Raw genomic sequence first — 18352 nt, 5'->3', positions numbered from 1 at the left:
TGGAAATTCTTACCAACTTGTATCAAATATGCATCATCTAGTTAGATCTAAAGCAGATTAAACGTGTAAAACATTACTATACTCAGGGAACAATCTGCATAGTCAATTAGACAGTATGTTAATCAAGACAATTAAAAACTAGTTTCAAATAGAGTTAGTGATTAACATAACTAAGAAAGACCTTAAATATTAAATAGCAAAGCACTAGTAAAGCAAATTCTTTTCACTGGAGGGTAACTGTGTAAAACAAATGATCATTAAATGTGAAATCCTTCACAAAAGTACTCAAAGCAAATTAAACTTTAGAATGATAAATACTCAAGTGCTACAGTATAAGAAGTACTGTGTACTGTATTGAATAAAAGTAATGAGAGATAATACCGAAAACAGCCACTATTCGTGAATGAATGAAGCACTTGAAGAAAGTTAACAGCTGTCTTTTGAAAAATACTTCAGCATTAGCAATAAAAAGATGAAACAGAAATGTACATAAAATATTTGTGGCTGCATGGAAATTAACTTCAAAATGATACAGCGTCTCTCCTGAGAAAACGGTTGCCCTTAAAAGGATTAACCCATTTGGAATTACATTATAGTTTAGTTAAGTCGCTCAGTCGTGTTCGACTCTTTGTGACCCCATGGACTGCAGCACGCCAGGCTTCCCTGTCCATCACCAACTCCTGGAGCTTACTCAAACTCATGTCCATCAAGTTGGTGATGCCATCTAACCATCTCATCTTCTGTTGTCCCCTTCTCCTCCTGCCTTCTATCTTTCCTAGCATCAGGGTCTTTTCAAATGAGTCAGTTCTTTGCATCAGGTGGCCAAACTATTGGAGTTCCAGCTTCAGCATCAGTCCTTCCAATGAATATTCAGGACAGATTTCCTTTAGCATGGACTGGTTGGACCTCCTTACAGTCCAAGGGACTCTCAAGAGTCTTCTCCAATACCACAGTTCAAAAGCATCAATTCTTCGGCGCTCAGCTTTCTTTACAGTCCAACTCTCACATCCATACATGACTACTGGAAAAATCATAGCCTTGACTAGACAGACCTTCATTGGCAAAGTAATGTCTCTGCTTTTCAATATGCTGTCTAGGTTGATCATAGCTTTTCTTCCAAGGAGCAAGTGTCTTTTAAATTTCATGGCTGCAGTCACCATCTGCAGTGATTCTGGAGCCCCCCAAAATAGTCTCTCACTGTTTCCATTGTTTCCCTATCTATATGTCATGAAGTGATAGGACCGGATGCCATGATCTTGGTTTTCTGAATGTTGAGTTTTAAGCCAACTTTTACATTCTCCTCTTTCACTCTCATCAAGAGGCTCTTTAGTTCTTTGCTTTCTGCCATAAGGGGGGTGTCATCTACATACCTGAGGTTATTGATATTTCTCCCAGCAATCTTGATTCCAGTTTGTGCTTCATCCAGCCCACCATTTTGCATGATGTACTCTGCACAGAAGTTAAATAAGCAGAGTGACAATATACAGCCTTGACTTACTCCTTTCCCAATTTGGAACCAGTCTGTTGCTTCATGTCCAGTTCTAACTGCTGCTTCCTGACCTGCATACAGATTTCTCAGGAGGCTGGTCAGGTGGTCTGGTATTTCCATCTTGTTAAGAATTTTCCACAGTTTGCTGTGATCCACACAGGTAAAGGCTTTGGCATAGTCAATAAAGCAGAAATAGATGTTTTTCTGGAATCCTCTTGCTTTTTCGATGATCCAACAGATGTTGGCAACTTGATCTCTGGTTCCTCTGCCTTTTCTAAATCCAGCTTAAACATCAGGAAGTTCACAGTTCACATACTGTTGAAGCCTGGCTTGGAGAATTTTGAGCCATTACTTTGCTAGCAGGAGAGATGAGTGCAATTGTGCAGTAGTTTGAAAATGACGATATCTGACAAATTCCAGGCATTAAATCACTTCTCTTCTCCCCTTCTTTCATTGAAACTTTTATTCTAATAGCACTGCTCAGTCTGAGCTGCTCTGCACCACAGCCCCTACCTCCTGAAATATGAGGATGCTACCAACCTTTAATGATCCCAAAGCATTTTCACTAGGATTCACAAACTTCTAGGAGCTACCATTTCCCTTTAGCAGAGCAGGGAAAAAGCAGTCATCATCAGAGCTCAGGTCACTCTCTGATGAGCATGCACACCTAGTCCCAGCTCTCCTCACTCTGCGCCTCATCATTTTACACTTGCAAATTCTCATCATTTTACACTTGCAAATTTTCAACCCTCCACACATGCTGCTTGAAGGCAACAGGCATGCTTTGCTTGCCCAAGCAGAACCCCAACTAATACTTCAGGTCTTAACTCAAGCTGGGTTCCTGGCGAAGCTTCTCTCACTCATCCCGGATAATTTGCTGCATCTTCTCTTTTGTTCCCAGTGAACCACCTCCCCTACTACCTCCTTTATAGATGCTAACTCGGTGAGGACAAGAACTGTGTGTCTTTTCTAAACATTCTGTTCTCAGGGCTCAGGTCTAATAAGGATCTCACAGTAGGTGGTCCACTTAACCCATCTTGGGTGATTTATTTTTCCTATCAGAATTCTTGAGGATCACGTGATAGTATTGCAAAAGTATGCTGTAAAGCAGAGTACCAATGATGGGTTTTTACAGCCTATACATGGGCTTTCCGGGCGGCGCTAGTGGTAAAGCATGACCTGCCAACGCAGGAGATGGAAGGTTCAATCCCTGGGTCGGGAAGGTCCCCGGAGGAGGAAATGGCAACCCACTCCAGTATTCTTGCCTGAAAGATTCCATGAACAGAGGAGCCTGGCGGGCTGCAGAGTCAGACGGGACTGAGCATGCGCACACACACGCTTCTCTTTCAGACAGTGAATCACAGTGCGTTTCACCCTAAGTTACAGTTACATTAACACCCTGTTAGTCTTCACTGTCTGCTTTCTTAATTCCCTAGCCAAATAAACTATGATCCTACCCCTAAGATGGGTCTGGTAGCCTTCAGGAATATTAAGATTCCCTCTCCAGGAATTTTTTCTTTTAATCTCCCCTAACTTCAGAGACAAAGGAAAATTTATAGCGTTTCTTACTCCAGAGGTGCAAAACGAATAGTCTGACAGGATCTCCCAAATCACTTAAATATGTTTCACTTTTATCCAGACTCCTAGAGCAAAAACTACAGAGCTTATTATCATTCTGTCCTATGTCCAAAGATATACAACTTGGCTTTTTACTTATCTCTTCACTTCTTTCCATGGCAGGAAAGGCATGGACACAGAATAACAAAAACTGGTCTCCAGTTCTACTTCTCAAAGGCATTCAGAACAATTTCCCTGCCTCAAAAAAAAGAGACTGAAGTAAAATTAGGCAGTCTGCAATCCATATGTTTTCTGAGATGGGGCAGGTAAAATAACTATGCAAAACAGCTAAGTATAATAAGGAATAGTGGTTACTATCCCGGCCCTCTGAAGAAATGCCTTGTCTAAAATCTCAGTATTCATAAAAAAAAAACCTATCAGCAGTATTTTAGTAGCCGTGTGTGTGTGTCAGTCACTCAGTCGTGTCCAACTCTGGGATCCTGTGGACTGTAGCCTGCCAGGCTATTCTATCCGAGTAGCCATGACACACATCAATTTGTGAGTTATATTTGTGAGTTCATTGCTGAACCTGATAATCATTAGGCGCTTCCTCTTCTACCCTTGCAATTTAACTAAAAAACAAACAAAAAAAGGGTGACAAGAGCCATGTTTTCCAAGTTAAAAGATATTACAGCTGGGAGGTAGCAGTTTCAACAGTCCAAAGCTTGCTGGTTTCTATTTTACTTTAATAATGAACCAATATATCCTTGAATGTCTTGTCCTAAAACACCTTTGGCCTAGTACTATAACTCCCCTTCAGTCTATGACCTTTTATTCTATCCATATACTCTCCTTTTAACTGTGCAGCAGAGCCACTGTCTTTGAATGTCAGAATTACCTTCATTAGTAAAATAAGGTCTCTTCCAACCAATATTCCATTACCACCACAACCCTGCACATGTGCGTGCATGCATGCACACACGTGCACACACATACACACATTCCCGTTCAGAAATGGTCTGGGTCAACAGGCATTGACCTCTCCACTAATAATGTGAGAAAATTACCACTTAAGTGGCATTCCTAATTCTATAAATTCAGCCAATATGATTCCATTGACTCAAGTATACACTGCTTTTCAGTGGCACGTGAACTATGCGGCAGACATCACCCTGCGCTGCAGTCACTCTCGGGTTCCAGACCAAATGTCGTATCATAACCCACAGGGTGAACTTCTGGAGAAACCAAACCAAGGCCGAGACCAAGACGGGACACTGCAACCCCACACGTACTGCATTCGCGTTAGGGTGGGCCACGTGACTGGTGTCCTTACAGGAAGAAACTTGGTCACAGAGAGACACACCAGGGGTGCATGTGTGCAGAGGGAAGGCCGTGTGAAGAGGCAGCAAGGGGGCAGCCATCAGCAGGCCAAGGAGAGAGGCCTCAGAAGAAATCAAACCCGCCAGCACCTTCATCTTGGACTTCCAGCCTCCAGAACGGTGAGAAAATAAACTTGTTTTTTAAGCTGCTCAGTCTGTGGCATTTTGTTACGGCAGCCCTGGCAAACTAACACAATGTGATTTAACACCTGTGATTTAACTTTTTTGAACCAACTAAAAGAGCTGGCTGCTGGATTTTTTTAGAAAATTGTGTTTTCTTCTTGTGCTTTCTGCCTTCGCTGGTAATAAAATTTTTAATGAAGAAAAGTACACAAATCATAAATTTCCAGCTTCGATGAGTTTTCACAAAGTGAATGTACTCATGTAACCACAACTCAGATCAAAACAGAAAACACTGGTAGGTAAATTCACGGATTCAACACTGAATTGTCTAGACTAATCACTTACATATCCTGAGTAATTTTGTTTCCTTCCTAATACAGAATTTTTTTTTAATCTTTCAAGCATAAGTCTTGACATAACCAGTACCATTTAGAAATACTGTAATATCAGAAATATTAAACTTCTAAATGACTAATAACATGTTAAGAAACCAACCAGAGTCATGGGTCATGGTTCCAGCATTTTATTTATTTATCTTTCTTTTTTTTTTTTTTAACAGAAAGAGACTGTGCTTATCTTTGTGAGACACATAATCCAGTGAAGTTATCACATAGGCTCCAATTAATTTCTCTTTCTCCCACTTAACATCTTTTAATATTCTTTTCTTACAAGACTTTGAAGCAAGTACAAGCTTTGGTGGAAAGTGAATGCCAGCTGAATCAGTGATGCAGTTAATTTATTTGAATTACTTTTCATGAACTTTACAGTCTTGAAATAAAATTGTCCCCAACAAATGATAGTTCTTTTCTGCTAAGGAGATACTGCATATTGTTTTTCCCTTACAACTGTCTTCCTGGGTAATTTATATTCTAATTGGAAAGGTCTGTGGCACTGAAGTAGTTATTTCAAAAAGCTGGAGAATACAGAGAAACTGCATAAATGAAAAACTAGGTGCGGAAATCCAAAACAGAGGAGAGGCAGCAGTACTTGAGCAAACTTTACCAGCATCACAGCCACAGCTCAGAGGGGGAACCAGAAGAGTCCCGGTGAAGAGAAGGAGGGCTGAGCGGCACAGAATCCCCTGGGGCCTGCGGGGATGGGGTAGAGTGTGACCGTCACCCTGGTGGAGCAGAGACAGGCGAGGGAGACGACAGTGGCCAGACTGGCAGCCGGCACTGACGGAGACAGCAGCAGAACGCGGTGATGAGAGGCAGCGACACAGCCGCGGAAGCCTGATGTGGCCCGAAAGCGCCCCTCGACTTCCTGGGCAAAACCTTCCAGAGTTTCAGCCGCGGGACATCTGGGCCGACTGGAGTCTGCTTCATGTGTGGTGTCCCCAGGAAACACAAGGGGCTAAAATCTCTCGGATGCACAGACCCTCCAAGAGAGAAGGCTGAGGATCAGAGAACACACCAGAACTCTCACAAAAATACTAGTGTGAGTATACATGGTCAGTTGTGAAGTATGATATTAATTTTAAAAGGATTATAATACCACATTTGGTCCATGATTTTTTAAAAAGGTGTGTGCGCCAGGGAATTCCCTGGTGGTCCAGTGGTTAGCAGTCCAGGCTTTCCCTGTTGAGGGCATGGGTTCCAATCCTTGATCAGAGAATTAAGATCCCATAATCCAAGCGGCACGGCCAAAGCAGGGGGGTGGTGCCAAGTAACCCGTATAAAGACATCATTTTCAGTTCTCGAATAAAGAGAGAGCTACAGTTTACTATCTCTATCTTGGTTACTATTCCTCCAGAAGCTCCAAAGGTTTCCAGGTAGTTTGCTGGTGAGGTGATGCCAGGAAACGCTGGAAGAGGATTGGAGAAAAGAGACAGGAAGGGGAAAGAAGTCACTGAAGAGCTGCGTCTAGAGAACAGGCACCAGCTGCACAGCACTGACAGGTGCGGCCGCCGTGCTGAGAACTCTGCGAGACAGCGCAGGGCACGTGCCTGGGCTACCCTACCCAGCACTAAGCGGGCTGGGTGGTCACCCACCCAGTCCTTTCCAATACTGGCTCCCAGAGGGAGGGCTGCCACCCTGTCATTTCTGACCCACCCTCCTGGCCAGCAGAGACACAGAGAGATGCTGAGGTTTAGACGCTGGCCAGTGTGCCCAGGAACGGCCAGGGCTGCCGGATCATGGGGGTGGGGGGAGCACCCAGAGCATTTATGACATGTATGCCACAATTCCCAAACCACGGCAGTCTAACTTCCCTAACTTGGGAAGGTAAGGAACATCACCCTTCACCTAGAAGATGCAGAAAAGGGATTGAGAACCACTCCAAATCACTGGATATTTTTCCTTTGCTGAACAATATAGGGGCTCTTCTCAAAAAACTGTTTAGTTATGATACATAACAAGTTACAAAGTAAGAAAAATATCTACCAAATCCTCACAGTCATGAAGCTGTGTGTAGTTACAGAAAAGAAACCAAAGCTGTAAATAACCCTGGGTGGTGTGCTTTTTTCTCTGTGAGCAGGAGAAGGCTGCAACTTCTAACCATAAAATATTCTCCAGAAAACCTCTTAAAGGAGGAGGGAAAAATGTGCAAACACTATGTGTCTGTAGAGTTCCCCCCACCTTCTTCTTTGGGAATAGCTAATGACACAGTACAAGCAAGATACTGACGACTGATACTCACACACAGTCCTTAAAGTAAAATTTTAAAGAAGGCTTCAGTGAATTCCTTTTCAAACAGTCTTTCAAAAAGCACACTGGCTCTCTATCAGTGCTTCACCTCTGGCCAGGCCACAGCTGCCTATTTCTAACAAGTTGGTATAAACATGGAGGAATGAGGTTTTATTCCAGAATTTTAAAATGTTTACTAAGTCACTGTGCATTAAAGACATAAAACTGACCTAACTTTCAAGAGGTTTATTTTAAACTTAAATTTGACCTAGATGAAACTGGTTTCTCTATTCTTTGTGATCAATTTCTTTAGTTTTTCAAGAAATTAACAATTCAGGGCTTCCCTGGTGGCTCAGTGATAAAGAACACACCTGCCAGCGCAGGAGACACAGGTTCGATCCCTGATCTGGGAAGATCCCATGTGCCTTGGAGCAACTGTGCACACGCGCTACAACTACTGAGCCGGTGCTCTAGAGCCTGGGAGCCGCAGCTACTGAGGCCCGTGCGCCGTAAAGCCCGAGCCCCGCACCAAGAGAGGCCACCACGGAGAGAAGCGTGCACACCACAACTAGACAGTAGCCCCGGGCTCGCCCGCAGCTAGAGGAAAGCCCACGCAGCAGCAAGGACCCAGGACAACCAGTAAGTGAATAAAAAAAATTATGCTTAAAGAAATAAAAAGAAAGTAATATTTTAAATTGAGGTTTATATACAAACTGTATGTCCCTACTGCTTTACCGAGACACACTAGTACATTCCCCACTCAAAGAAACCATATTGAATTAAGTAACACTTTTAGTCTGGTCATCGTATAAATTCCTATACTGCTTCTATTTTATTGTTAACTTTTCTTTTACAAGCCTCTATTTCTTTAGAGTTTGGTCATATTGCATTGACAAGATCTTTTTCTTTCTAAATGTATGTATTTGTTAACTTTAATTTTATGCAATCTGAGAATAATGCATGACATTCAGTAAACATCGCTTAAGTATTTTCCCCTCCAACAGTATTACAAATTTCACATCGGTGCCTTGGTACATACAGCTCTAAAAATGATTTTCTATTCTGTCACTTCTTTGTCAGCCAAATTCCTCAAACAGTTCTGCAAAAAGATTACTCCACGCCTTCGCAGTAATACAAATGACTTGATGAATTGTATTTTCTCCAGTGGTACCTGTTCAAGTGGATAACGTAGGCTATAAAATTGCAAACCACTGGGATTTCACATACAGCTGAACCATAAATCAGAAAACAGAACGTAAAGAGGGGGGAAAAAATCAAGAAACACTGGAGTGTGAGCATTAAATAGTCTCCACTGGTGACATCTATGACGGTATTTTGCAATTAATGCCCATTTTTTTAAGGTACCGTAATGCTACTGTGCTTATGTATCTTTAAAAAAGGAATCCTTATGGAGACTTGTACTAAGAATTTAAGGGTGGAATGATATGTTGTGTGAACCCTGTGAGGTACAAAGAACAGTGGCTGGGGAAGAGGTGAAACAAGATGATCAAATGCTGAAGTCTGAAGTTAGATGACAGGCACATGGAGTTTCACTATACTATTTCTCTACTTTTGCATATGCTTAAAATTTTTTCCACAATGAAAAGTTAAGCTGCAGGCCAGAAGGGAGTGGCAGGATATATTTAAAGTGCTGAAAGCGAAAAACTTACAACCAAAAGCAATCAACCCACAAGGCTCTCAATTCAGATTCCATGGAGAAATCAAAAGCTTTACAGACAAGCAGAAGCTGAGAGAATACAGCACCACCAATCCAGTTTTACAACAAAGCTAAAGGAACTTCTCTAGGTGGGAAACACAAGATATGAGAAAGAAAGAAGGGGGAAAAAAGACCTAAAGAAACAAACCCCAAACAATTAAGAAAATGGCAACAGGAATACACACATTGATAGTTGTCTTAAATGTAAACAGAATGCTCCAACTAAAAGTTAAGCTAAAACCTCAAGAGCAGTCCCCTAAAAGCACAGAAATTTCTTCTGATACAACAAAAGGAAGAAAAACAGCAGCAGGAGGAGGGGCAGGGGAAGAACAGGAGAAGAACAACAAAAAAAAAAAACAGCTACTGGGGAGGTGAACAGGTTCTCATCACTCCTGTTGGCTCCATCAAAAAAAACAAACATTTTTATTTTATAACTTTAATCTCACCAGTAGTTATACCAAATAGCTTGTCCACTTAAAATAACACCTTCTTTTCTACAAGAGGAGGGTTTCTCATCCTTGGCACTACTGACATTTTGGGCTGGACAGTTCTGTGCTGCAAGGAGCTGTTCGATGCACAGCAGGCTGTTTGGTGACATCCCCAATTATTCCATGCCAGGAACACGCACCCAGGGTGACAGTCAAAAATGTCTGTGTGCGTGCTCAAGTCACTCAGTCATGTTCAACTCTTTGTGACCCCATGGACTGTAGCTAGCCAGGCTCCTCTGTCCATGGGATTCTCCAGGCAAGAAAAATGAAGTGGGTTGCCAGTTCCATTGCCAGGGTACATCCTGAACCAGGGATTGAACCCAAGTCTCCGGCGGCTCCTGTGCTGGCAAGTGGATTCTTTACCACTGAGCCACCAGGGAAGTCAGTCATCAAAAATGTCTCTAGATGACGCAAAGCAGCCTCCCAGGTGGAAATCACTGCTCTACATAATATATAAACACAGCTTTGTGTCTGGAAAGTGGCAGGTTAAAAACATACTCATAATTTGCAGACAATGATCAGACAGGTTATTTTTGTTTCTGCAGGGCAAATCCAATAGGCAATTTACAAAGGAACTGAGATTTATAATAAGTGAAGCGACGTATCATTTAGATAAAATCACAGTGATTTATAGACTTTATAAAGGCTTAGAAATAAAATGCACCAGGACAATGAGGGGTGCAAACATATTTGAAAAAAGGGAAATATCTTTTTACAAAAGTAATTTGTTTTTAATCACTGCTGCTGCTGTTTAGTCCCTAAGTCATGTCTGACTCTTTGCAACCCCATGGACTGTAGCCTGCCAGGCTCCTCTGTCCATTGGATTTCCCAGGCAAGAACGCTGGAGTGGGTTGCCATTCACTTCTCCAGGGGATCACCCCAACCCAGGGATTAAACCCACATCTCCTGCTTGGCAGGTGGATTCCTTACCACCAAGTCACCTGGGAAGCCCCTCTTAATCACCAACAGCACCTTAAAGAAGCTGGGTGAGTTGATATTATTCTACTTCAGCATGTGTTTGAAATGTTCCCAAATATAAAAGTTCACTTTTTCCCCCCATTCAATTTCTTTCTTTTTTTCAAAGCTGCCAGTTACTCACAAAATTAATTTTACACCTACACTCTGAAAACCACCAGTATGATGACTAAGGGCACAGGTCTACCAGCTGCATGTTGGTCAAATTATATCCTAAGTAAGCCCCGTTTCTCTCATCAATTAAATGACCATGGTTTCTACCCCATAAGCTTGTTGTGTGAAATAGTTGCTAAGGAGTACTCAACACAGCGGACAAAATAAATGTACAACAGGTTGTCCGTTTTTGTCTACTATTACTGCTTAATGACAAAAAAGGTGTAAAAATTAACAAAAAGTTCCTTCAATTTTCCTAAACCAAATAGTTATGAGAATATAAAATGATATAAAGTACTCTGTATCACAGCAAATATAACAAGAATATAGTTCAACTATAATTCAAAGAGATGCATGCACCCCTATGTTCATGGCAGCACTACTCACAACAGCCAAGACATGGAGACAACCTAAGTGTCCCTCAACAGATGAACGGATAAAGCTGATGGGGTACTTACATATGCACAATGGAATACCACTCAGCCACAAAAAGAATGGAATAATGCCAGCTGAAGCAACGCAGATGGACTTAAAGATTATCATACTATGTGAAGCAGGTCAAAGACAAATGTCACATGAAATCATTTATATCTGAAATCGAAAACTATGATACTTATTTACAAAACAGAAAGAGACTTACAGACACAGAAAACCATTATACATAGAACTGATAAAGAAGGTCCAACAGTATAGCACATGGAGCTATGATAAACCATAAACCAAAAGAATTTTTAAAAGAATGTATGTGTCTATAACTGAATCATTTGCTGTACGGCAGAAATTAACACACAACACTGTAAATTAACACAACACTGTAAATCAACTATACTTAAAAAAAAAACAACTCAGAGTTCCATTGCAATGGCAACTAGCAATATGCAGATGGTGATAATTCACACAACAGCAAAATTCATGTAAAAGCAGTGATAAGAAAAAAATTCAACAGAAGAAAACAGCTGTAGTCTGAATGCTATAAAGCACACACAAGATACACATAAAGCTTAATTCAAACCTCTGAAAATCATATAACTGATTCTTAGCACACAGGAAATGCACCAAGCAATATGGTAACGTGTCTAGTGGTCAACCAAGCGCCACATCACACAGCACTGAACTAATCTGACTGGCAAAGAAAAAGCAGAAGAATCATTTGTGCCAAAATAAAAATATAATGAGCAAGAAATAACATAGGGAACAAAGGAATTTAATATTCAATTTTGAATCTCAAGGGTCTTAAGAAAAAGACTTAACTTTGAAATAAGAAAATCTATCCTTTGTCACTAACAAGCCATCTCACTTAAAATCACTCTAAAGAGTACCTTTAGGATATCAGTAATTCTTAGGAGAAAATCAACTATTTCAATAGTATTTGCTTTAGCAAGCCCACGTGCTGTGTTCAGTCCTATATGAGACACTCTGGCAAGAAGCATGAGACGTGGTCCCCTGCCCATAATGCTTAGTTCAGGGACAAAATGAAGAATACAAACCTTACTGCCATAGACGTCTAGATGAAGGAAGAATCAACAAAGCTGGAAAAGGGAAAGCTGGTTACGACTATAAAAAGCAAACACATCCCTGGCAGAGGAAAACAAGGGAAGAAGGAGAGGCAGCAGTGTCGGGAGGCTCTGGGAAGGGAGAAGGGATTCTAGCAGCTTGGAGGGTAGAGAGGACAGCTGAAGTGTTCAGAGGACAGTGGGTTAAGTGGTATCAAGAAATGTGTATGCGGTTCATCCCTGGTGATTCAGTGGCTAAGACTCCGCACTCTCAACGGAGGGGGATCAAGTTCAGTCCCTCGTTAGAGAACCAGATCCCACAGGCCACAACTAAAACACGCTGCACGAGCCACAGTTAAGATCCAGCAGAACCAAATGAATAAAAACGAATATTAAAAAAGGAAAACAAGAAGGAAATGTGTATTTCTACTACAGAAATGACCTAACAAGCAACTGACTGCATGTGAGAGTTAGAGGCAGCTCAGAACAGAACGATGTATCACTGACAGAAATAAGGACATATGGAGAATAAAGGAATGAAGAAGTCAACCCGATTTTGTATCTTCTCCATTTCAGGTGATGAGAAATCCAAGTGGACTGTCTGTTAAGACAACGAAGGATGGGACGGGACATCAGATGAGAGACTAGACCTTTGTCACTGCTACCCCGCTGATCCAAATCTCTGTCATCCCTTCCCTGGATTATGGCAATAGCCTCCAGCTTCCACCCTTGTCCTCAAGGAAATTAAACCACAGAAAGATGCAAAGAGGGACTTCCCTGGTGATCCAGTGGCTAAGACCTGTGCTCCCAATAGAGGGGGCCCAGGTTAGACTCCTGGTCAGAGAACTAGACCCCACATGCTGCAACTAAGACCCCATGCAGCCAAATAAAATAAAATATAGAGAGAGAAAAAAAGAAAGTGCAAAGAGAGTTAAGGAACAATGACATGAGACAGAACAACTGACATTAGGCACCAAAGACTTCCCTTGGAGTGTGCACCATCTAACGGCAACTTAGACCTCACTTGCATTATCACAGTTCTACAAAGAACACACTGTACAAACTCCAGAAGAAGGACAATCTTGATCCTTTTCCATATTCCTGGCAAGATAATCCTCATAAAGCCATATTCACTTTGGAGTACATTGTAACCCCAAATGTGAAGACAAAATGTTCAGAAAGAGCACAACACTAACGAAAGGATTTACAAGATTAAATACGAAAGATTAATTTTGACAATAACAAACCTTAGCTTTCTAAATTACCGTCTTTTGTGTAAGTACCAGCAATGAGTCATACTTCAGAAAAACTACCAACCTGATAAGAGGTGAAAAGTCTGAAACAGGGCACCTTTTTCTACCAAGAAGTACAAGTTTCCCCACCTCAGGCTTTTTTCCCAGACTGCTTCCTCTTTATCATTTTGGTGCCACGCCTCTTCCTCTCCAGGAGCAAGCACAGAAGTAGAGGAAACCTCACAGGCTCAATAGGCCTTATTAAATCCAACCAGTTGCTAGACTAATTGTGCCTATGCTGTGCCCTGCACAATATTTGTTGAATGGTTGAATCTTCTCCAGGAGAAAATGCATATGTTTAACAGTCTCTACTTCCCGTAATATTACACTATAAATTATGGCAACAGAATAATGAAATAAACCATGGTGGCTGATGGTACAGAATCTGCCTGCAGCGCAGGAGACCCAGGTTTGATCCCTGGGAGAAGGGAATGGCAACCCACCCCAGTATTCTTGCCTGGAGAATTCCATGGACAGAGGAGCCTGGTGGACTACAGTCCATGAATCGAAAAGATTTGGACACAACTGAGTAACTAACAATTTCATCTTCCTTAACTGTAAACCACATGACAGAAAATTTACATTTTACCACTTTTTAAATTCTACATCCAAGGGGAAAAAAAAAACAATGATTTTCTGACATTAGTTTATGCACATATTGGCAATCTAAGACACCACAAAAATTTGCTGGAGTACAGCTGACCCCTGAAGAACATGGATTTGAATTTCAAGGGTCTACTTAAATGCAGATTTTTCTCAATGGTAAAAACCACAGTACTATTCAATCTATAGTTGGTGACTTCGAGTACACACAACGGCAAACATGGAGGAACCCTGGACAAGAAGAGCCCACTGTAAACTATACCTGTGTTTTCAACTGTGAGTGTTCGTGCCCTTAACCTTCCCATCTTTCAAGGATCAACTGTATATTCTGTTAAAACAATAATGTTCTTAACATATAATTTCTTATACCTTTCTTTGTAATGTTTAATGAAAATACAACAAAACCATGGATGTTTTTCTTTTATACAACCAAATAAACTTTCTGAATTAGGTATGAGAAATTAGTTGTTAAAATGAGGCAGCCTGTTGCTTTACTAGTAGTATTGCAAATTCAGTGAAGCTTAACAACCAAGAAACAATGAAAATGAACATATACTCTTACATATGCCACCAAAAAAGTCCCCTCTATATTTAATTCACAAACTGAAACACCTGCTCCCCTTTTACTGAGCTATTAAAACATTTAAGAGCAAACACACAAAATTAAAAACCATGCAGAGCTTCTTAGAAGTCGATACCAATTAAAAGAAGTCAATCCCTATGCATTAAGAAATAAAGCACACACGAGCCAAAGTATTTCCTATATTTTGACTAAATATTCCCTAGTATTATGCAGTATTTTTTAAAACACAATTTACAGTTGCTGAATATCAATTTACCAAAACAGGCAAGGATGACCTTATCTTGGCAAAACTCATAATACTGTTTCCTCAACATCCTGGAAGACAGCTTGATGTACCACACTCTTCCATCTGCTTTGTTCTATTTCTTCATGCCCCACATGGAAGTTAAACCCTTCCAGTAACGGTCAAAAATCCATCAATCATAGGAAAAGACTTCGAGCACCAGGCAGAGAAGTAGCACGATGTGAATTAGAGGTAGAAAGAATCATAGGTAGGACAGCCCTGGTAATGACCTTTGAGAGTGTGTTGAGAGAGATTATCTACACAACACGTCCAGGAATTGCATTTAAATGATTCTATGCCCACTTACCTGAGGAGCTCTCAGTGAACACGGTTAATGTCTGTCCTCCGACACTTTGTAAGACAAATGGATGTTCTCTAGGAGCACTGACTGAAGCCGGTTTTCCACCAATATCATGAATATTTGCAAGATCCTCATTCAAAGTAAATGAAACCTAGTAGACACATTAACGAGAGCTTATTACAATATACTTTTGTATTCAAAGCATCTGTACAGAAACTGTGACTATAAATCAAATATTTTAATGTGAATCTTTTCCAATCATTTTATGAAGCACTTTTAAAAATTTTATCAAATAAGCTTTAATAATTAGTCATAAAAAGAGAATCTATTCCTATTTGTCTGAACAATGGGGTTAATCTACCATTATAAAGATAGCTTTCAAATGTTTCCTCTGGTCTATAGCTGAAAAAATTCTATTTGTAAAATAGAAGTAACTTGTTTCCCTAAGGTATCTGCAGTCAAGGACCTGTGTCTTGTTATATTTATACCCGTAAATAAATTAAATAAATATTAGGTGGATGGATAGATAAACATAACTATCCATCCATCCATCCATTTGTTCAGCCACCCATCTCCGAGCAAAATGCCTGGCACACAGAAGAAAAACAGTATTTGCTGAATCAGTGAACGTTAAGTATTAAGAAAGCAACTATCTGAAGCAGGGGGAAGAGATCTATTTACTCAGAAAGCTTAAACACTCCCATAAGCAGAAGATGGCTTTCTTTTTTAGATCCAATGACTACCATGAGTACATGGTGCTGTTTTACTTTCAAATATTTCAACAAATACAACTAAGTATTTATAAGGATAATTCAATATTGAGGTTTAAAATGAAAAGACCCAGTAGGTCTTTTTTGAAAGATCCAATCTTTCAAAATGCTTTTTTACCATATCTCCCCAAATTTTTCATCAAAGGGATTTATAAACTTAAAGTGCTGATCTCTCAATCACATTGAAAGATTATGAAATATTATTTAAGTATCTCTCTAGTATGTGACTGGAGAAGGCAATGGCAACCCACTCCAGTACTCTTGCCTGGAAAATCCAATGGACGGAGGAGCCTGGTAGGCTGCAGTCCATGGGGTCGCTAAGAGTCAGACACGACTGAGCAACTTCACTTTCACTTTTCACTTTTCTGCATTGGAGAAGGAAATGGCAACCCACTCCAGTGTTCTTGCCTGGAGAATACCAGGGGCGGCGGAGCCTGGTGGGCTGCCATCTATGGGGTCGCACAGAGTCAGACACGACTGAAGCGACTTAGCAACAGCAGCAGCAGCTAGTATGTGACAGGTACCGCAAATTATGTCCTAGACTCAATGGGTCAAAATCCAAGGCCTTCAAAAATCTGTGTCAAATACATTTGCCACTCTGAAATAATGTTAAAGTATTACTGAAGCAATACTAGTTTTCATAGAACCAAGAGAGGGGATATTCAGGTCAAAGTAGAAAAATGCTCAGTATGAGCAACTAGAAAGGAGCCTGTTCACTCACACAAAAGCGGCATTTACACTGTTTTCCTGACCAGCCACCAGTTTCATGTGGAGTTTTCCAGAGCAAACACTACCCTCTTTTTACTAATTCTAATGCACAGTAAAATAATCTCGTGTTTTAAATAAAATTTCCATAGAAATAATCTTACCTCGGTCCTTCCTTGATTTCTGAAAGAGAGGAAAGAAAACATTTCAATTATTTAATTTCATGTTTTTTCCAAATGTAAGCTAAGAACTATTAATAAAAGAAACACAACTTCATATGTACATTAAAATATTACATTTACAGAGATTAATATTACCTTTGGTTCTCCTAACTATTCTATTTATAATCCTACAGGAGAAAAAAATTCACATTAATCCCACGCGAATATTTCATTTTATTTTTTGACCGCACTGCACTGCACTGCACGCAGGTTCTTAGTTCCTTGACCAGGGATCAGACCTGAGTCCCCTGCAGTGGAAGCATGGAGTCTTAACCACTGAACTACCAAGGAAGTCCCACCAGTGAATATTTTAGATGTTATAAGTTTGTGTCTCTTAACACTATAACAACCTGCCCTAATAATATTTTAGTCACATAATGATCCTATTACAATTCTTATTTTAATTTTTGTGTATTTTTAGCATTCAGCAGCATGTGAATGGCATGTTTAATACCAGATATAGAGAACTTCAACAAATTTTACCATTTATTTTGTCCAGCTAAAGAAGTTTCATTTACTTAACAAAATTTTAAAGATCAAAAATTATTTTAAAATTATAAGCAATCTTCTTAATAATATGCTTAATCTTAATAATATGCTTAATCTTAAATAATATGCTCATACAGAAATAATTTTACTACAGACAAGCCAAAAAAAATTTTAAATCAGCCAAGATTCTACTGCTAACATCTTCTACTATTAGCTACAGTAACTACCCTTTTACACTACCTTTTTTTATAATTTGCTTTTGACTTTGGGGTGCACTGAGTCCTCCTTGCTATGTACAGGCTTTCTCTAGCTGCAGAGAGCAGGGGCTGCTCTCTAGCTGTGGAGTGCGGAGCTTCTCAGTGCAGTGGCTTCTCGCTGCAGAGCACAGGCTCGAGGTACATGGGCCTCAGTAGTCGCAGCATGTGGCCTCAGTAGGGGCGGCTCACAGGCTCAGTTGCTGCTCAGCATGTGGAATCTGCCTGGACCAGGGATTGCACCTGTGTCCCCTGCACTGGCAGGCGGACTCCTATCCACTATATCACCAGAGAAGTCCCATACTATTTTTTATTTATTTGAATTACATGTTTTTAAATTGTTTTTTACCAATATGGGATCAATGTACTCCCTAATAATAGCCTAATTTAAAAAAAATATGTATTAAATACCTGTCTTATGCAAAGTACTGAGTGCAGGGCCCCTTTGCCAGCCAGCAGAAGATATAAAAGCTAAATCCATAACCATAAAATCAGATAAACTTTAACTAAGAGAACCACAATATGCCAGGATCAGACGGGAGAACATCTCTTCTATTTTAAGAGGTAAGCATTGGCTCAGCAAGAGGCCACTTTTCAACTAGTATCAAAAGTAAATAGCTAAGCAAAGTCATGGAAGAGTCTGATCAGAAAAATGTGATCAGATTTGGCTGGGAGGGAAAGCACAAAATAAGGAATAGTAGGAGATGGACTACAAAGGAAAAATGGACCCAGACCATGAATGATCTCCAATATCAGAGCACAGACCTTATCCTTTAGGCAATGGAACGCTACAAAAGAATAGCAAGTACCATATTCAAAGTTCCTCCAAATCTAACATTTATATTCAGACTTA

The 18352-nt window shown here is 40.4% G+C and overlaps 1 protein-coding gene across 1 annotated transcript in view; it reads right to left on the bottom strand.

Moving 5' to 3' along the window:
• GTF2F2 (general transcription factor IIF subunit 2) overlaps positions 1-18352 on the bottom strand; it is a 138034-nt gene that overhangs the window by 99238 nt on the left and 20444 nt on the right. The window contains exons 3-4 of the mRNA XM_040267221.1: positions 16700-16718; positions 15067-15211 (exon numbers count right to left, since the gene is read on the bottom strand). Coding sequence (XP_040123155.1) covers positions 15067-15211; positions 16700-16718 — 164 coding nt within the window. The remainder of the gene's footprint in view (positions 1-15066; positions 15212-16699; positions 16719-18352) is intronic.

This window comes from Oryx dammah, unplaced genomic scaffold (genome assembly GCF_014754425.2).
Source record: "Oryx dammah isolate SB20612 unplaced genomic scaffold, SCBI_Odam_1.1 HiC_scaffold_24, whole genome shotgun sequence".
Classification (NCBI taxonomy): Eukaryota; Metazoa; Chordata; class Mammalia; order Artiodactyla; family Bovidae; genus Oryx; species Oryx dammah.
Note: the sequence above shows the minus strand (reverse complement) of the source record. Positions and strands in the feature narration are given on the sequence as shown.